Source organism: Dendrobates tinctorius, unplaced genomic scaffold, assembly GCF_039654945.1.
Source record: "Dendrobates tinctorius isolate UK_male_01 unplaced genomic scaffold, ASM3965494v1 ptg000016l, whole genome shotgun sequence".
Classification (NCBI taxonomy): Eukaryota; Metazoa; Chordata; class Amphibia; order Anura; family Dendrobatidae; genus Dendrobates; species Dendrobates tinctorius.
In genome coordinates this window covers 66,816,261-66,838,144 of record NW_027361684.1, presented here as the reverse complement: position 1 = coordinate 66,838,144, position 21,884 = coordinate 66,816,261, and the positions used below count along the sequence as shown (strand labels likewise).

Genomic DNA, 21,884 nt, shown 5'->3' with positions numbered 1-21,884 from the left:
TGCTCTGCAGCCGGCGTTGGCCCCTCAGTAAGAAATATTTTTTTCATTTTTTTCCCTATTTTTTTGCTATTCGGTTTGCAAAATGCACCCCCATTTCCCTTCCAATTTAGGGGAAATACTGTATAAGCGCGTCTCATAAAGGGAAAAATAGGGTTTATTAAAAAAATTAAAAAAAAACCCAGCTAATAACATTTGAAACACTAGCAACATCTACTGGATATTTATTGAGATAGCAGGAGAAATGCAGAGTAAAATGAATCAAGCTCTTAAAATTATGACTATGTGAAATATGTGTCAGTCTAAATTAATTAATTTCCTTCCCAGTATTACATCATGTATCTTTCCAGTGGCTTTGACCTCAACGTCCCTAAAGCCAGAGTCTGTAAGGAGCTTGGTATACTCAGATGGCGTCCGTTCTCTGCCTTCTGTCTGGACCAACATGTTCAGTGAGTGGAGCTGGGAAGTCACTGGGCCACTTCTGTCTTCATTTAGAAGGACTTCAACTAGCAGCACTCCACCGCCTAAAGATTACCGAGAGAAATAGTGGCAATTATGAAATAGTGGCAATTATCATAAAGGTAAAGCAAAAATCGTCAGACGTTCTGATGGTTATCTCTGGTTGTAACAATAAGCTATGAATGTACATATGAATAACATATCACATTAATGACATATCAACTTACTTATTAATAGCATCAAAAACATATTAATATGCCATATTACATGGCCGCGTCTGAAGCCCAAAGATTGTGATATCTAATAGTCTGATGGGTTGAACTAGATGGACTTAAAGCCTTCAACCTTAATAACTATGTTACTATGTTACTATGATGTATTTGCTAGTAAACAAACAATTACTAAACTTAGACAAAAGGAATATATCTCATCTCACAATACAGTGCCAATGTCATTTCTACACTACAATACTTAAGTAAGAGAGTATTTTAACCTTCATCATTTTTATGCAGATTCTCCAACTCCAATATTTATAAACGTGACTGCTAATTGGATGAAGCAGATCAGGTGATGAATATTTGTGTAATGAGGAAAGATGTGGCCTAAGGATATGAAGACCATCAATATATGCAGAATTATTAAGGCTGTGTGCACACGCTGCGGATTATGTGCGGATTCATCCGCGCGGATTTTGTAAAATCCGCAGGTGAAACCGCAGGTCAAAAGACCTGCGGTTTTACCTGCGGATTGCTCTGCGGTTTTGCCCTGCGGTTTTTCATCTCCTCAATGGAGGAGATGGCAAACCGCAGGAGAATCCGCAGAAAGAATTGACATGTCAATTCTTTCTGCGGATTGAAAACCGCAGATAATCCGCGCAGAAAATTCCGCACCGTCTGCACTGCGGTTTTTGATTCCCATAGGGAATCATGGTACTGTACACCGCAGCAAAAACTGCTGCGGGTCCGCAGCGGCCAAAACCGCTGCGGAACCGCAGCAAAATCCGCAGCGTGTGCACACAGCCTAAACAGCTTGTTTTCTTCAGGCAAAATGGGCCAAAAAAAAGAGATTTAAAGGGAATCTCTCAAAAGTATTAACCCTCCTATACCGAATAAATGGACGTAGGTCATCGGAAGCTGAATAAAATGATATCTTGATAACTGCAGTCCAGTGTCTTAATCCAGAGAAATCCAAGTATTTCAAATATGTAAATGAGCTGTTAAGATTTATGGCTCCAGAGGTTATTTTAAATTAAAGCTGTCATTACCAGTGTGAGACATGTAATGACTGAAAGTCTGCTTTCAATCACACACAGCTCTGAAGTGAGATCAGTGCTAACACACAAGCAAAAGCTGTCTCATTATAAACATTTGCAGCAATATTTTTTCTCTCATATGGTTGGCAGCTCACCTGCAGAGTTGTGCTGGATAATAACCAACACAACACAGCAGGGTTGAACCTTGTCTTACGGCAAACACATTTACAGTGATGTCAGCTCTGCCCCCTCACACACACTGGCTGCCTGAAAGACAGAACACCTGCACTGTAAATGTGTACAACAGAAGTGAACTTTGTTTCAAACCAGTGTTAGCTTTGCTGCACTGTGTTAGTTCTGTTCTCTGTATGATCTTACTGCAGAGCTGCCTGTGATTACACTCATAACTCCCCTTTTCATTTAAAATAAGCTCTGGAGGCAGATTCGCAGGGAGATCAGTGTCCATAGAGTGTAACACTTATTTACATAAAAGAAAAACTCGCGCAAAACATCAGATTGTAAATATTGAGGTATCATTTTATTTAACATTCTACATCCTCTATATCCAACTTTCTATATTCCATATAGATGGGTTAAGAGGGTTCATCCTACTGACATTATCTTTTACTGACTCTGAAAAATCAAAATGTGATAAACATCTTACAAAGTAATGCAGCACTATTGGAATTGCTAAGATATTGGGTCGTGATCACAGAACCATCAAAAGTTGTGTTGCAAATGGTCAGCAAGGTCACAAAACATTTGGAGAGAGAAATATTGCATGGCCTGTAGGTCTTACCCTGGCATGCACTCTGCACAAGGGAAAATATTACCCCTTAAACCCAAGTTAGAGGCCTCTCATAAAGCCAAATCAGATCTCCTGCTTTGCATTGAAGAAGGGCAACACCACAAAACATGTGTCTGCAAACTGAGAATCTGGTTTGGCTTTTATCCTACTTTATGTGGCAAAGTTTGTTAAATGGTTGATATTGACTTTTAGGATGGTCATTTCCAATAGGTGGCACTAGAGTTCAAGTCTTTTTCCACTCTGTAGAGACAATTTGCAGAGGAAAAAAGATGCAGAATTATTGCCAAAGATTTGAGAAGAATAAACATGAAGCAACAAGGTACCCGTTTATCCTCCAGTGCTCTTATATTCCAGAACTGCAACCTCCCTGGAGTTCCCAGAAGTACAAGGAGTTAAGTGCTCAGAGAAATGGCCAAGGTAAGGAAGGCTGAAACCCGACCACCACCGAACAAGACATAGAAGATGAAACGTCAAGACAAGACCAAGAAATATCTAAAGACAGATTTTCAGAGGTATTATAGACTGAAGAGATGAGAGTGACTTTTGATGGACCAGATGTTAGGGTCTATGGCTGGATCAGTAATGTGCAAAACCTCCACTATGACTCAGATGTCAGTAATACCTTTTGAGGTTGAAGACTGACCTGACAAACTTCCAAACCTACTGCCAGTTATTTGAAGACACTATCTTCAATCAGTGGTACAGAAAAAGTATGCATCTTTCATGGAAAGAGCAAAACTGTACAGTAGAAAACAAGGATCATTAAAATATAACTTTTAATGAAAAAAACTAAAAACATCTTCCAAAACTGTAGACAAGAGTGTTTTAAAATTGCAAAAAAATGAAAAAAATAGGTGTTCATCAGGGGAAAAAAATGATAAATATATATACAATGTATCCTGATAGGGTGCCAACTTCCACTGCCAGGCAGATTTCAGTATAGTAACCCACTAGGACTTAAGTTTCTGTGGTTGGTGCCCCCACTCCTCGATGGCTGACCCTGATGTCCCTAATAATCCCTATAATTGAGAAAAGTGTCCCAATATACCCTGTTACCCAAAAAGCAAACAAAATAGTAAAAAATGAAAACACAAAAAAGCAAAGTAGGTATCAGTATTCAAGATGTAATAAGCATAAATAGAGTGGCCATATTAAAGAAAGATTTCTAGACCAAGTGTCATATATGGATTGTAATGAGTAATAGCATAAAAAATTCAAATAAGCAAAATGCATAAAGATTTGAAAAAAAATCATAAATGTGGGTAAGCAGGAAGCAATAGTCAAATGCTTTAAATCACATACTCTTCTCATTTTCCTAGAGCAGTTAAAAAAAAAATCAAAGAAACTGTGAGAGCCCTCTCAGCCTCAAAATAGTACCATCAATAATACGGCTATATCAATTTACAATCAAAAATAGATGGTCAAGTAAAAACATATGATGGCTGTCGGAGCTTTGTTGGCTCAATAGCAGGGATTCCCATACAGCTTCAGGCCTCAGTCAGGCATCACCAATCTGTAGCAACATCACAAGTCAATGACCGACGCGTTTCCCCTCCAAGGGGATTCCTAGGGGTTCATCAGGGGATATGATGGCCATATCATGAATAAGCTCACTCACTGCCTCTCCTTATAAGCGCATCGCTGATGACCATGTGGAGCATTCTTTGATGGTGTGCGCCCCGTCAGACAGTGCACACCAGAAGTAACAGAATGTGTCTAAAATCCAGGCACAGTGGTGTGGAATGCACTCTGAGTGTCAGCAGGCAGTGTGTGCCAGAAGTGACGTGGTAACATCACACCCACATACCACAGTGAGGCCTGAAATGCAAAAGCCGAATGGAACGCAAGGGAGCCGGGCATCCACTTAATTCAATGATGATCAAGAGTGTCCGCCACAAGAGGGCGCGTCACAGAAGTATTCAATAACCTCATTCATTCATCCCAGGGCTCGACAGTGGGGGTGGTGCATCTCTGCACGTGCTCCAGCCTCAAGGATTATGTTGGAAAAACCAAGCGAGAATTGCGTATACGCATTGGGAGACATCTTGGAGATACTAGACACGGCAGTGAAGGGATACACCACTAGCGTGCCATATTAATAAAGTACATATTAGTAAAGTGGGGGTGATTTGGGGTCATTTTCTTTTTCTGTGATAGAGGTGGCTGTTGCCTTATCGAGACAAGGGGATTGGGACAGAAAAATCATCCAACGTGAAATGAGGTGGATCTATCTGCTAGAATCCATGAGCCCTTTTGGCCTCAATGAATAGTTATCCTTCATCAGCTTCATTAAGCCGCCAATGTGTATGTTCTTTGGAAACTTTTTCTTGCTGTGTATATTTGTCCCTCTGGACTGATCCAGGATTATTGTTTGTCATATTTATTGACTATTTTTTCTTTTATATTTTGTTCTTTTTTGTTTTTGTCCATAATAGTGTATTGATAGTTGATACGTTAATATGATGGCTATGGACACCTCACTCACTTTTTTGAAGTACTGGCTTTTTTTGTGTTTTATTATTTTTTGTTTTCTCATTGTTGTTGTAGGAGACCTGTTATAACTACAGAACGGTTCTTATTTGACACTTACGGAGGGTTGATTTATTGATGAGTGGCATTTAGCTTCTTTTTGTAAATATATATGGAGATATGTCTAAATTTGCCCTTTGGTATATAGTATGGATCCCATGGGGTTAAACATTACCATATTGAACCCCGTGAGGAGTGGCTTTACGATGTACCTTTGTGGACTGCACTTTTATAGCAATTAGCACACAGTATTAAGCAATGTGCAGACGTTGCGGATTTTGATGCGGATCTGCAGCATTTTTGGATGCATGGAATTGCATCAAATCCGCAGTATAGTGCACCACCAATGTTAGTCAATGGGAATTTGAAAATTGGTGTGCACATGCTCCGGAAAAATACACGCGGATTTGCAGCGTTTTATTTTCCACAACATGTCTATTCTTTTTGCAGATCTGCAGCGTTTCTGCACCCATTGACTTCCATTGATTCAGTCAAAGCTGCAGAAAACCACAGGTTTAAAAAGATCTGTGGTTTTGCTGCAGAGTTGCGTGCGAGAAACGCTGCTGATAGGGAGGAGGAAGAGTGTGTGGGCGGAGACCATGTGTGCACGGTGAATATGTGTGGGTCTGTGTGCGGGTTTCTGTGTGTATGTGTGTGCTGTGAATATGTGTGGATCTGTGTGCGTGTGCGGGTATGTGCACGGTTGTTTGTGTGTGCGGGTCTGTGTGTAGGCAGGCATAGTCCGATGGGACTACTAGTCACATCTGGCTATGCCTACTACAGTGACAGCACTAGCCAATGATGGGACAGTAGCAGTTCCATCATCCGACTACTGTGTTGACTAGCAAAAAAAAAAAAAAACACATACAATACATACTCACAATACAGCTAATCATTGATCCCTTGCAAAAAAAATTAAATAAACCAACAGTGTACTCCCTGTTCTGACTTAATCCATTTAATAACGAGTGTCCCATGACGATGACCCGTGGAGAGCTGTCACATCGGCAGATGTGACCGCTCTCCAGGGGCCTCAGGTGATACAATGACGGAAGGTATCCTTCTGCAGTGTATCACACTGCCGTCAGAGGTCAATGGAGTTCATGCTGTCACTTGCGGCACCTCTGCGTGGGAAAATTCTCATGCAGCAGTGCCGTAAAGTGAGAGCATGAACTCAAGTGAACCCTCAGTGATAACATTGCAGGAGCCTTTGTCACTGGGGGGCCCTGTAGAGCGGTCACATCTCCTGATGTGACTGCTCTATAGGAGAGATCGTCATGGGACACTCATTATTAAATGGATTACATCGGAACAGGGAGTATTTGTGTTGGTTTATTATTTTATTTTTTTTGCAGGAGATTGATGGCTTCGGGGAATTAAGAGTATAATAAATATGGGAAACTGTTATGTTTTATTTCATTAAAATACTTTATTCTTGCTGTGTCTTAATTTACCCCATTAAAACTATAGGATTAGTAATGGATAGGTCTTTTAGATGCCTGTCTATTACTAAGCTGGGCTTGATGTCACCTTACAATACAAAGGTGACATCAACACTCAACTATTACCCCATATGCCACCGCTACACTTCAGTGGAAAGAGAGAGGCTAAGTCCCGGAATTGGTGCATCTTAGAGAAATATGTCACACAAAATAGTTAATAAATAACATTTCCCACGTGTCTGCTTTACATCAGCACTATTTTGGAAACATTTTTTGTTAGGAAGTTAAAAGGTTTAAAAGTTGACCAGCAATTTCTCATTTTTACAACAAAATTTGCAAAACCATTTTTTTTAGGGACCACCTAACATTTGAAGTCACTTTGAGGGGTCTATATGGCAGAAAATACCCAAAATTGACACCATTCTAAAAACTGCACCCCTCAAGCTGATCAAAACCACATTCAAGAAGTTTATTAACCCTTCAGATGGGGGGGACCACGGTTTGGGCGAACGACAGGGCTCAGAAGGGAAGGAGCACCGTTTGACTTTTTCAAACTAAAATTGGCTGGAATTGAGATCGGACACCATGTCGCATTTGGAGAGCACCTGATGTTCCTAAACAGTGGAAACCCCCCACAAGTGAGCCCATTTTAGAAACTAGACCCCCTATGTAACTTATCTAGATGTATGGTGAGCACTTTGAACCCCCAGGTGTTTCACTAAAGGTTATAACGCCTGGGCCTGAAAATAAAAAAATCTTATTTTTTCCACAAAAATGATCGTTTAGTCCCCAATTTTTTTCACGAGGGTAACGGGAGAAATTGGACCCAAAAAGTTGTTGTCCAATTTGTCGAGTATGCTGGTTTGGGCTCTGTTTGGGCACACTTCGGGGCTCAGAAGTAGAGACGTTTTTGAATGCAGACTTTGGTGGAATGTTCTACAGGCATCATGTTCGTTCCGTTTACAGAGCCCCTGATGTGCCTAAACAGAAGTAGAAACCCCACACAAGTCACCCCATTTTGGAAACTAAACCCCCAAAGAACTTATCTAGATGTGCCCCCTTTTTGGAACTAATCTAGTGTTTCCTGTAAATCTAAGTAAATTAGTAGTGCATGGAAGTGTGGTACAATTTGAAGCAATCTTTAATACACAGGCCAAGTTTTTCAGGGCAGGTGTCGCATTGATAAATGGTGTCCTTGCGTATTCCTCTTTTGTGACACACTCGGCACCTTTTTTGCGACTTACCTCTTTTTCCAGTTTGCAGGACCTCCCCCGGGAAATGCTGACATGGTACGATATGAGCACTTTCAGTTCCGGAAGTACTGGGGCCCAATTATTCCCGAGTGTGAAATATCAGGGCCTTAACCACTACCTCCTGGAACTGAAGGTACGACATACCGGTGTGGCGTGCATATCGTGACAGCAGGAAAGCGTTGAGCATTGCCATTTGTACAATGTGCACTGCCAGCTTTTTGTACCACACCCTGGCCTTTCTCAAAGCACTGTACAGTTGGAGAAGTTGATTGGAGAGATCAACACCCCACATGTTTTCGTTGTACCCCAGTACACAGTTTCTATTTGCAGACCTGTGTAGAGGTACTTCGTGCAATGCTGAGGGCGCTGCCATCACCGTGTATGGTGGTCAAGAGAAGGACATCCTTCTTGTCCTTGTACTTGATCACCAGCAAGGGGTCGCTACATTGGGCTCTGCTGTCACCCTTTCTGAGTATATCTGCTGAAGCAGCGTTTTCGGGAGGTCTCTCTGATTTTTGTGGACAGTACCACAGGCTGCGGTACCTCGCACAGAGGGATTTGAAGAATGGGATGCTTGTATAAAAGTTATTGGTGTAGAGGTGACTGATAACCTTTATCCAGCAGTATGTGCACCAAATCTCACACAATTTTCCCACTCAATCCCATGACAGGACATTCAGGGGGTTCAATTCTGGTGTCCTTTCTTTTGAAAACTCTAAACCTGTGGGTGTACCCTGAGGTACTCTCACATAGTTTGTAGAGTTTGATTCCATACCTGGCCCTCTTGCTGAGCAGGTACTGATGGAATCTGAGACTTCCCTTAAAATGAATTAAGGACTCATCCATGCAGATGTCCCTTTGGGACACGTACACTTCAGCAAATGTTTTGTTGAAGTGTTCGATGACCGAAAAAAACTTTGAACAGACGGTCAAAGTTGGGGTCATCTCGTGGGGGACACTGTATTATTGGTATAATACAGGAATTTGTGGATGGCCTCAAAACACATTCGGGCCATGACCATTCGGAACACTGGAGCATTGTATAAAACATCAACACTCCAATATTGCCGAAGTTCTGGCTTATTCAAGATCCCCATGTGAAGGACCAGGCCCCAAACCTGCATCATTTCAACTGCATCTACAGGATACCAGTTAGAATATGATGAACTGGGGTTTTGTTCCAAAAATTGATGAGCATATAAATTAGTTTGCTCCACCATGAGGTTAACAAAATACTCAGAGAAAAAGACTTTGAAAAGGTCTATTTCTGTGAGGCCGGTGGTGTCAAACTTGATTCCTGATTCTGCCACAAAATCAGGAATCAGTGCCTCATAATTTTTGGGGGGCGAGGTCCATATGGTGTCCGCAGTGAGGTGCACTGGTTCAGCTTCATCTTCTGGAATGGTGGGCGCTGCCTAAGCTTCTGTCCTGGTTAGTGTTGAGCATTCCGATACCGCAAGTATCGGGTATCGGCCGATACTTGCTGTATCGGAATTCCGATACCGACTTCCGATATTTTTTCAATATCGGAATTCGGCATCGGAATCGGAAGTTCAAAGTTGATTGACAGCCTGACGTCATCATGATGCGCGGTGTGTGCGCATCATGATGCGCCGTCATTTCGGGCCTTCCGGGGGTCTCTGCCGGCCTGCCGGGGGGGGCTGTGCCGGCCTGCCGGGGGGCTGTGTGGACTGCCCGGGGTCTGTACCGGCCTGCCGGGGGGCTGTGCCGGCCTGCCGGTGGTCTGTGCACCCTGTGGGGGTCTGTACCGGCCTGCCGGGTGGCTGTGCCGGCCTGCCGGGGGGCTGTGCTGATGTCCGGGGGTCTGTGCAAGCATCGTCCGATGGGACTACAAGTCCCATCTGGCGATGCCTGCTACCATGACAGTGATTGACACATTAGCCAATGATGGGACAGTAGTAGTCCCATCATCCGGCTAATGTGTTAAATGTTAAAAAAAAAAAAAAAAAAAAAATACTACATACATACTACATGCATGCTACATACATACTACATGCTACATACATACTACATGCTACATACATACTACATATATACTACATGCATGCTACATACATACTACATGCTACATACATACTACATATACAGTGGGGCAAAAAAGTATTTAGTCAGTCAGCAATAGTGCAAGTTCCACCACTTAAAAAGATGAGAGGCGTCTGTAATTTACATCATAGGTAGACCTCAACTATGGGAGACAAACTGAGAAAAAAAAATCCAGAAAATCACATTGTCTGTTTTTTTTTCATTTTATTTGCATATTATGGTGGAAAATAAGTATTTGGTCAGAAACAAGCAATCAAGATTTCTGGCTCTCACAGACCTGTAACTTCTTCTTTAAGAGTCTCCTCTTTCCTCCACTCATTACCTGTAGTAATGGCACCTGTTTAAACTTGTTATCAGTATAAAAAGACACCTGTGCACACCCTCAAACAGTCTGACTCCAAACTCCACTATGGTGAAGACCAAAGAGCTGTCAAAGGACACCAGAAACAAAATTGTGGCCCTGCACCAGGCTGGGAAGACTGAATCTGCAATAGCCAACCAGCTTGGAGTGAAGAAATCAACTGTGGGAGCAATAATTAGAAAATGGAAGACATACAAGACCACTGATAATCTCCCTCGATCTGGTGCTCCACGCAAAATCCCACCCCGTGGGGTCAGAATGATCACAAGAACGGTGAGCAAAAATCCCAGAACCACGCGGGGGGACCTAGTGAATGAACTGCAGAGAGCTGGGACCAATGTAACAAGGCCTACCATAAGTAACACACTACGCAACCATGGACTCAGATCCTGCAGTGCCAGACGTGTCCCACTGCTTAAGCCTGTACATGTCCGGGCCCGTCTGATGTTTGCTAGAGAGCATTTGGATGATCCAGAGGAGTTTTGGGAGAATGTCCTATGGTCTGATGAAACCAAACTGGAACTGTTTGGTAGAAACACAACTTGTCGTGTTTGGAGGAAAAAGAATACTGAGTTGCATCCATCAAACACCATACCTACTGTAAAGCATGGTGGTGGAAACATCATGCTTTGGGGCTGTTTCTCTGCAAAGGGGCCAGGACGACTGATCCTGGTACATGAAAGAATGAATGGGGCCATGTATCGTGAGATTTTGAGTGCAAACCTCCTTCCATCAGCAAGGGCATTGATGATGAAACGTGGCTGGGTCTTTCAACATGACAATGATCCAAAGCACACCGCCAGGGCAACGAAGGAGTGGCTTCGTAAGAAGCATTTCAAGGTCCTGGAGTGGCCTAGCCAGTCTCCAGATCTCAACCCTATAGAAAACCTTTGGAGGGAGTTGAAAGTCCGTGTTGCCAAGCGAAAAGCCAAAAACATCACTGCTCTAGAGGAGATCTGCATGGAGAAATGGGCCAACATACCAACAACAGTGTGTGGCAACCTTGTGAAGACTTACAGAAAACGTTTGACCTCTGTCATTGCCAACAAAGGATATATCACAAAGTATTGAGATGAAATTTTGTTTCTGACCAAATACTTATTTTCCACCATAATATACAAATAAAATGAAAAAAAACCAGACAATGTGATTTTCTGGATTTTTTTTTCTCAGTTTGTCTCCCATAGTTGAGGTCTACCTATGATGTAAATTACAGACGCCTCTCATCTTTTTAAGTGGTGGAACTTGCACTATTGCTGACTGACTAAATACTTTTTTGCCCCACTGTATACTACATACATACTACATATATACTACATACATGCTACATACATACTGCATGCTACATACATACTACATGCTACATACATACTACATATATACTACATACATACTACATATATACTACATACATGCTACATACATACTACATACATGCTACATACATGCTACATACATGCTACATGCATGCTACATGCATGCTACATACATACTACATGCTACATACATACTACATATATACTACATACATACTACATATATACTACATACATGCTACATACATACTGCATGCTACATACATACCACATACATACTACATACATACATACATACTACATGCTACATACATACTACATATATACTACATGCATGCTACATACATACTACATGCTACATACATACCACATACATACTACATACATGCTACATACATACTACATACATACTACATGCATGCTACATACATACTACATACATACTACATACATACTACATGCATGCTACATACATACTACATGCTACATACATACCACATACATACTACATACATACTACATGCTACATACATACTACATATATACTACATGCATGCTACATACATACTACATGCTACATACATACCACATACATACTACATACATGCTACATGCTACATACATACTACATATATACTACATGCATGCTACATACATACTGCATGCTACATGCATGCTACATACATACTACATACATACTACATGCTACATACATACCACATATATACTACATACATACAATACATTCATACAATACATACATAGACATACAGTACATATAACATAGAGTAACATACTTACCAATACTTGTCACATTGTTCCCCGAAGCCATTGTCTTTTCCGGAATAAATATTAACATAACAAACCACAAAAATACTCACCCACGATCCGAAGCAGTCCACGAGTGTGTCCCACGACGATCTTGGGTAGAGAACGGCAGCATCAGATGATGCTGCCGTTCTCTACGGGCTGCAGGAATCCAATGACGGAAGGTAGGTATCCTTCCGCACTGTATTCCTCCGCCACTTAAAAAAAAAAAAGTCCCTAGTCTCACTTTATGCCATTGCTGCGTGGGAAATTCCCACACAGCAATGGCATAAAGTGAGACTAGGGACTTTTTTTTTTTTAAGTGGCGGAGGAATACAGTGCGGAAGGATACCTACCTTCCGTCATTGGATTCCTGCAGCCCGTAGAGAACGGCAGCATCAGCTGATGCTGCAGTTCTCTACCCAAGATCGTCGTGGGACACACTCGTGGACTGCTTCGGATCGTGGGTGAGTATTTTTGTGGTTTGTTATGTTAATATTTATTCCGGAAAAGACAATGGCTTCGGGGAACAATGTGACAAGTATTGGTAAGTATGTTACTCTATGTTATATGTACTGTATGTCTATGTATGTATTGTATGAATGTATTGTATGTAGTATGTATGTAGTATATATGTGGTATGTATGTAGCATGTAGTATGTATGTAGTATGTATGTAGCATGCATGTAGCATGCAGTATGTATGTAGCATGCATGTAGTATATATGTAGTATGTATGTAGCATGTAGTATGTATGTAGTATGTATGTAGCATGCATGTAGCATGCAAGTATGTATGTAGCATGCATGTAGTATATATGTAGTATGTATGTGGTATGTATGTAGCATGTAGCATGCATGTAGTATGTATGTGTTATGTATGTAGCATGTAGCATGCATGTAGTATGTATGTAGTATGTATGTAGTATGTATGTGGTATGTATGTAGTATGTATGTAGTATGTATGTGGTATGTATGTAGCATGCATGTAGTATGTATGTAGTATATGTGGTATGTATGTAGCATGTAGTATGTATGTAGCATGCAGTATGTATGTAGCATGCATGTAGTATGTATGTAGTATATATGTAGTATGTATGTTGCATGTAGTATTTATGTAGTATGAATGTAGCATGTATGTAGTATGCATGTTGTATGTATGTAGCATGCATATAGTATATATGTAGTATGTATGTAGTATTTATGTAGTATGAATGTAGCATGTATGTAGTATGTAGTATGAATGTAGCATGTATGTAGTATGCATGTTGTATGTATGTAGCATGTATGTAGCATGTAATTTTTTTTTTTTTTTTTACATTCAACACATTAGCCGGATGATGAGACTACTACTGTCCCACCATTGGCTAATGTGTCAATCACTGTCATGGTAGCAGGCATCGCCCGATGGGACTTGTAGTCCCATCGGACGATGCCTGCACAGACCCCCGAAGCCTGCACAGACCACCGGCAGGCCGGCACAGCCCCCCGGCAGGCCGGCACAGCCCCCCGGAGCCTGCACAGACCACCGGCAGGCCGGCACAGCCCCCCGGCAGGCCGGCACAGCCCCCCGGAGCCTGCACAGACCACCGGCAGGCCGGCACAGCCCCCCGGCAGGCCGGCACAGCCCACCGGAGCCTGCACAGACCACCGGCAGGCCGGCACAGACCACCGGAGCCTGCACAGACCCCCTGGCAGGCCGGCACAGCCCCCCCGAAAGGCCCGTACAGACACCAGAGAGGCTGTACAAGGCAAAAACAGGGTTTTTCTTATTCCGATACCGGAAGTCCCATAGACTTGAATGGGACTTCCGGTATCGGAATCGGCGATACCGATACTTTTTTTAAAGATCGGCCGATCCATTCCGATCCGATACTTTGAAGTATCGGACGGTATCGCTCAACTCTAGTCCTGGTACGTCTGCATGGCGGTTCCGCAGGACCTGAGGAGGAAGATGAGGAAGAGGATGAGGAAGAGATATCGGAGAAATAAAGAATTGTGGGATACTCTTCCTCGCTATCAGTGTCGGAGGCAAAGAAAGCATATGCCTCCTCCAATGAATAGCGCTGTTGGGATGAACATGACGAGCGGGACTTTTTTTGTGAATATGATGCTTTGTGTGTACTTTATTTTTAACTGTTTATGTATGTGTGGGGGGATAATGGTTGGTGTAAACAACTGAAAAGAAAAAGCTAAAAGATAAAAATCAAAAAGGGAGAAAAAATGTGAAAAGAAATGTGTCAAAAACAGCTGGCATGAGCTATGATAAGTGAACTGCGTTACTTATCAAAGTTCGGCAGCTACTGGATGTGCGCACAGATGTGGCGCAAAGAGGGGTGAGAGAAAAGCGAGCACAAGTGTTGATCGGTGAACTGCATCACCAATCATCGCTTGGCGGCTGCTAGATGTAACAGCGCAAAGGTGGGTGGAGGGGGTAAAAAGAGGGGGAAAGGGAAGGGGGAAGAGGGAGATGGGGGTGGGTGAAGAGAGATCGGGCAGGGATCAACACTTACGGTTGTAGTTTCTGTCTTCTGTCTGGATTGTGGTGTTTCAGGCTTCTGTAGCACCACAAGGCCCAGCACAGGAGGAGATCTGGCAGTGTGACCACTCTGCATTAATCATTACATAGTGTGAGGACCTGCAGAGCAGTCACACATAGGTCAGAGACAGGTGATAGAGGTGACAGACAGGTCACAGAGAGGTCATACCGCTGCTGTGACCTGTCATTGGTGGGATCCATGATCACATCGATCCCACTAATCAGAGCTTAACGTGGTGAACCTGGCAACAGCCTAGGATCGGAGCTCACAGCGCTGATCCTAGGCAGGTCACCAGCAGGGCACAGCATGGTCATTCCGCAGCAGTACCCTGTGATTGGTGCAATCGACCATTACATCGATCACGCCAATCAGCAGCTGCAGGCCTTTCCCTAGGCGCCGGTTCTATGATCAGTGCTCTTATCACCACTGCTGTGCCCTGCGATTGGCACGATCGATGTGATGGTCGATCGCGCCAATCTAAGCAGTTTTGGCAAATGTCTAGGGTTGCCAGGCACCGGCCTAGGATCGAGTACATCGGTACTCGATCCTATCCTGAGACCTCAATGTTTCAGCCAATCTGATTGAAACAATGAGAGAGGCTGTGATTGGCTGTTCAGAATTGAACAGCCAATCACAGTGATCGGGAGCCCGGGGGCACAGCCCGGGATGCCGACACCATCTTCCTACAGGTAAGATGGCGTCAGAACTTTAATGCGATCACCGCGACTTAAGTCGCAGTGTTGCATTAAAGGGCATGATGTAATATTCCGTCCATGTGGATTAAGTACCAGGGCGCATGGATGGAATAGTACGTCAGCTGTCAGAAAGGGGTTAAACAGATAGTGTGCTTAAGGCAGGGGTCACACTTGCGAGAATCTCGCACGAGTCTCGTACCCCAATACACGGCACTATAGATAAATTGAAGATATCTATCAATAGATATACCTATTTATATATCTACTGTATCTATAGATATATCTATCTATAGATACATAAATATTCACTTATTTGTTTTGTGTGTGTAAACATTACTTTAGCACATGGTATGTGATGATATTATGGTATTCAATGGAATAAAAGAAAAGGTTGGACAAAGAAATGACATCACAATTCTTTTTTTTGTTAAATAACATATCTTTATTCAGCTAACAAAAACGCATACAAATCCGCATGGAAAAACTGCATGAAAATCTGCATCAAAAACGCATATAAAACAAGCGGATTTTTGCTTATGTTTTCTGCCAAGAGAGGAAGAATCTGCTCAGAAAATTCCACAGGCAAATCCGCAGGATGAATGAGGATATTGAATACTTCTGTGAAGCACACCCTTGTGGTAGACACTCTTGATCATCATTGAATTAAATGGATGCCTGACTCCCTTCCGTTCCATCCGACCTTTGCATTTGCATTTCAGGCCTCACAGTGGTATGTGGGCGTGGTGATACCGTGTCACTTCCGGCAGTGAGTGAGCTTATTCATAGCCTTATTCTTGATGTGGCCATCATATCCCCTGATGAACACCTAGGAATCACCTTGGGGGGAAACGCGTCAGGCAGTGACTTGGGATGTTGCTACAGATTGGTGATGCCTGATTGAGGCCTGAAGCTGTATGGGAATCCCTGCTATTGAGCCGCCAAAATGCCGACAGCCACATGACTATGGCATCATAAATTTATTATATTTTTTCTTGACCATCTATTTTTGACTGTAAATTGATATAGCCCTATTATGGATGGTACTATTTTGAGGATGATATGGAATAGGGCTCTCACAGTTTCTTTGATTTTTTTTTAACTGCTCTAGGACAATGAGAAGAGTATGTGATTTAAAGCATTTGACTATTGCTTCCTGCTTACTCGCATTTATGATTTTTTTTCAAATCTTTATGCATTTTGCTTATTTGATTTTTTTGATGCTATTACTCATTACAATCTATATATGACAATTGGTCTAGAAATCTTTTATTCATATGGCCTCTTTATGCTTATTACTTCTTGAATATTGATACCAACTTTGCTTTTTTTGTGTTTTAAGTTTTTACTATTTTGCAAATAAAGTCCGTGGAGCCTCATTTAAGAGTCTCAAACACGGGACTAGCCAGATCTTCCTCCAGGGAAGGACCCAGCCAAGGAGTGGCTCCTTTCGGAATCCACCATTACCACTGTGGCGCCCCTGAGGGTTCAGTCGCCACAGAGGTACTGCCCCTCCTCCTGAGGTGTGGTACCCCACCATTCGGGTAAGGTGGAGACACCTGACCACACTCCAACACCCCGCATCGCACGCAACACAGTAGTGTAGCAAAGCACCCTTTGGTGGCTCCCTGCTTGGAACACGAAGAGTGCGGGGATGCGGGCGGAGCTTAATTTCGCAAAAAGAGTGGGAAGAGTTTAGGATTTAGTCAGTCAGTCAGAGAGTCTGACTAAGGAACTCTGTGAGAGAAGATCCCCTGAGTGGGATGGATGAAGGGAGTGCTGCAGCCGACCTCAGTGACCTGGGTCCGCTGGCACAGGAAAGGGACATTGAAGGAAAGCCTGACTCTCTCCATAAGAAAGAAGGATTAGCACGGAACGTAAGGAGAGGAGGACTAAGGATTAGGGTTAGAGCAGAACCCTTCCCAAGTTCACAGCGCATGGTCGGGGTCCAGTCCCCGAGGTTGTATGGATACTAATGGTCCTGCGACAGACACCGGAGGAATAGAAGTTGTCACCACTTTATTCCCACACAATACTAGGGGCACAACAGCAACGTGAGTGAGCCGGGACTTAGTAGCAAGGAGTCCCTGAAGCAGGCTACAGCTGTCTGCCGTACAAGTAGAGTTCTAAGAACATCTGACAGGAGGAACTCCAGTGTAACTCAGTACTGAGTGTACTTCACTATAGGCGCAAAAGGGAGACGTTCAGAAAAGGCACATATGTTGGCGGAGTGGTGGAACGGAGTACCTCATCTTGCCTGGAGGTTGACTGAGCCCCTGACCTGGAGGACAAGGCATGGATGCAGGCACCTGTATGCACAACAGACTGTGAGTAAAGCTTTGGAACTACATGCCCTGGTGTCCTCCGCTTATTCCTGCTCCAACCCACTCAGCACTGCTACATCTCTGTGCTAACACGGTACTATCTACGTCTTCTCACTCTCTCCCCATCTACACTGCCCTGGGACTACAGCCCTGCCTGTGGAGGGATACACCATCATTGCTGCACCACACCATCTGTCCCAGAGGATCTGTCTGCAGCGTCGGCTTAACACCGTCCTTGCCGAACACCACAGGTGGTGTCACGAATCATTCATCTCAATGACTTTATCCCCATCACTCTACATCTTTTACATTGACCGCCTGAGGCCACGGACCGGGTCTTTGCCACTGTGACATCTCCCATTGTAATCAACGGGCCCAGCACCGAGTACCCCACAGCCTCTGGGGGCGAGTCACCACCATATTAAGTGGCCCTTTAAGTCAATATCCAGCTCTTTACTAATTTACAGATATGACAAGGGAAATACCAAGGCCAGGTATCCATCCACAGACAGATGTTTCAGGGTGTTGCCCCTCATCAGTGAGGAGTAGGATTCTGGCTAGGTGGGAGCAATGCCTAGTAGACCAACATCACGAAACAATCACTGACCTTAGGGAGACCAGTCAAAGAAAACACTGCGGCAGCCGGCAAAGCCGCTCAATCAGTGAAATCCTAGGTGCATTGCTCCCTGGGAAATACGAATATGCAAATAAAGTCCGTGGAGCCTCATTTAAGAGTCTCAAACACGGGACTAGCCAGATCTTCCTCCAGGGAACGAGTCACCTCCCTCATGTCAAGCATCCAACCCCACAAAAATGATGCAGCGAGTCTACAGGACACTATAAAATGGCTAGACACGGCCCACGGAAGATACAAGAGACTGTCCGCAAGGTACGTTGCCTTCCTAAAAGACTCTAATATTGATGAAGCCTCATCAGAATTAAGCAAAGTGGATTCCACAGAAATAGAAAGGGACGCCGCTGTGCAAGACGCCAAAGATAAAGCGGAGCTCTGTATCGCTTATCTGCAAGAAGCTGGATCTCACAGGTCAGGCTCATCCAGACACTCTGCTCGGTCATACAAATCATCCTGCTCAAGAACTTCAGCCCTCAGCGACAGAATCCTAGAGGCCCATTTAATCGCAGAATGATCCAAACTACGACGCTCCTACACAGAAAAGAAAACAGAAGCAGAGGCAGAAGCCAAGAAAGCAGAGGCAGAAGCCAAGAAAGCAAAAGCAGAGGCCCAAGCAAAGATCCTTCAAACAGAAATGGAGGAAAAAAATCGCATTAGCTGAAGTGAAAATACTTGAGCAAGCAATAAATCAAAACCTTGACCCGATTTGCCTACCACCACTGGAAGAAGAGGACCCAGCTGTCCGTACCCGTGATTATGTGCAGAAACAGATCTCTGTAGCACACACCTTCTCCAGCAACGTTCAAGCCACCAATGTGGAAACGTCCAAGTCAGCCCAACTTACGGTGCCAGTGTTACCCACAGCATCTGCAGAGACCCAAGACCAATGCCATAATGTGTCCCCTCAGGTGCAGCAATCATCACAAGATGACCATAAGATGCACTCCAGTCCATCTCCACAGTTCAAGCCGCAGTCATCGAAATCTCCAGAGGTTAAACCACAGCTCAACCCTGCAGCAACATCATTCTACCCGGGAACAATTCACCCTTCCACACCACACAGCTTATACGCCCGAGAGGCAACACAAGCTAACATGGTAACAAGGAGTGAAGGATCGAATATGCCCGAGTTAGCCAGGTTTATGGTGAGCAAAGATCTAATCAGCACCAGCCTCTCAAAGTTTGACGGCTGTGCAGAGAACTACAGAGCCTGGAAAGCAACCTTCAAGGCCACCATTGCTGACCTCAACCTATCTGAAGAACGGGAGCTCGACCTCATGGTAAAATGGTTGGGTCCTGACTCCACAAACCGTATCAAGAGTCTTCGGACCGCCTACGTGGGGCAAGCTGAAGCAGGTCTCGCTGCTGCCTGGCTGAGACTCGAAAGAACCTATGGACCTTCTGGACTTAAGCGACCTGCTTATGGAGCTGGAACTTGCAAAAAGAGACCCTCGTCTGTCTGGATTATGCTACCTGGACACTGTCCATGGGGTGGACCCAATCGTCTCAAAGCTGCCGCATAGTCTGCAATAGAAGTGGGCAGTGTGCGTTTCCAGATACAAAAGATCACATGATGTCACCTTTCCTCCGTTCGATCAGTTCTGCAAGTTTGTCGATGAACATGCCCAAATGAGAAACGACCCTAGCCTAGACTTCCTGGAGTCTAACACTACAGCTCCAGCAACACCATCATCAAGGTATGAAAGCATCTCACATAGACCCAAGGACTTGAGGAGCAGTATAAGTGTCAGATAGACTAACCTGCCACCATCTGCAGTAACTGCCGATAAACAGTACACTATTCCATCGAGAGCTAAGTCTTTCAATCGTGAGTGTCCCATTCACAAAAAAACGCACTCACTGAATAAATGTAGAGGCTTCAGGTACAAAACCATGCAGGAGCGCAAGAAAATCATCAGCGAACTTGGGGTATGTTTCAAGTGCTGCGCCTCATTAGAACACATGGCCAAGGACTGTAAATCTGCCATTAAGTGTGAAGAGTGTCATAGTGACAAACACCCTTCAGCTTTGCATCCAACCTCAGCCACAAGCGATCCAGCAGTCGCAGTTACCTCTAGTCCGGCTACAAGCCATGGCGGGGAGCCACAGAATAACGCCAATTCTACCACGGCTGTCTCCTGCTCATGCTCAGAAGTATGTGGGGAGAGCCAAAGTGATAAATGCTGTACCAGGATATGCCTAATCAGAGTTTATCCAGAAGGGCAACCAGAGAAGGCAGAAAAAATGTATGCCATCATTTACAATCAGAGCAATCGATCCCTAGCTGGACCTAAGTTCTTTGAAGCCTTTGGAATCAAGGGACCAGCAACGCCCTATACTCTGAATACTTGCTCAGGCCGTATAGAGACCAGCGGCAGGAGGGCACAAGGTGTCATTGCTTCTCCTGTCAACGGAGGCGTAGAAATACCCTTACCTACGCTAATCGAATGCAATCAAATACCCAACTAAAGGGATGAGATACCTACCCCAGAAGCTGCGTTCCACCAACCACACCTAAGGCAACTGGGCCGTCCCGTCCCAGGGCTGTGGGGTACTCGGTACCGGGCCGTTGTCAGGAGAATGTGTCACAGCGTCAGTGACCCGGTCCGTGGCCCTGAGCGCCCAAATCAATGGTGGTTTGTAGTTAATGAAATGGAATAGTTCGTGATGCCACCTGTGGTGTTTGGCAAGCAAGATGTTAAGCCAACGCTGTGTGCAGATCCTCTGGGGCTGATGGTGTGTTGTAGCATAGATGGTTTAGCTCCCCACAGGTGAAGCTGTAACCCCAGGGCAGTGTAATTGCAATAGATGAGAATAGGCGCAGGCGGTGTGAGGAATGTTGGTACCCAGATGTAGCAGTGCTGGCGGTGTTGGCGCACAATTGAATGGAAGACACCAGGGCTTGTAGTTCCAAAGCTTTACTTACAGTTCTTGGTACACACTGGTGCCAGCTTCCATGCCGTGTTCTCCGGGGCAGAGACTCAATCAACCTCCCGGGCAAGTCAGGATTCTCCTCTCCAACACTCCGCCAACATGTACCTTTCCTGAACGACTCCTCTATTGTGCCTTTTAGTGTGAAGAGCCCCAGTACCGTGGTATTCTGACGTTCCTCCTGTCAGATGTTCCTAACAACTCTACTTGTATGACAGACAGCTGTAGCCTCTCTCAGGGACTCCTTTCTCCAGAGTCCTAGCTATCTATTCAGTTGCTGTTGTGCCCCAAGTCTTAGATGGGAGTAGTGCATTTACAGCCAACTACTCCACCAGTGTCTGCTGCAGAACCATAAGTGTCCATACAACCTCGGGGACCGGGCCCCGGCCTTTTGCTCTGAGAACCTATAGGCAGGGTTCCTCTTCCAACACACAACTCCTCTCTGTTCTACCGTTGTGGCCAAAAGTATTGACACCC

General features: G+C 44.2%; 1 protein-coding gene across 2 annotated transcripts in view; it reads right to left on the bottom strand.

The window, feature by feature from the left end:
• Positions 1–204: 204 nt before the first annotated feature.
• The window catches only part of LOC141080604 (acetylserotonin O-methyltransferase-like), a 374,012-nt gene continuing 352,332 nt past the window's right edge, over positions 205–21,884 (bottom strand). For both annotated transcript variants that reach the window (XM_073565941.1, XM_073565942.1), the window contains one exon: positions 205–521. In XM_073565941.1, coding sequence (XP_073422042.1) covers positions 295–521 — 227 coding nt within the window. In that variant the 3' untranslated portion in view covers positions 205–294. The remainder of the gene's footprint in view (positions 522–21,884) is intronic.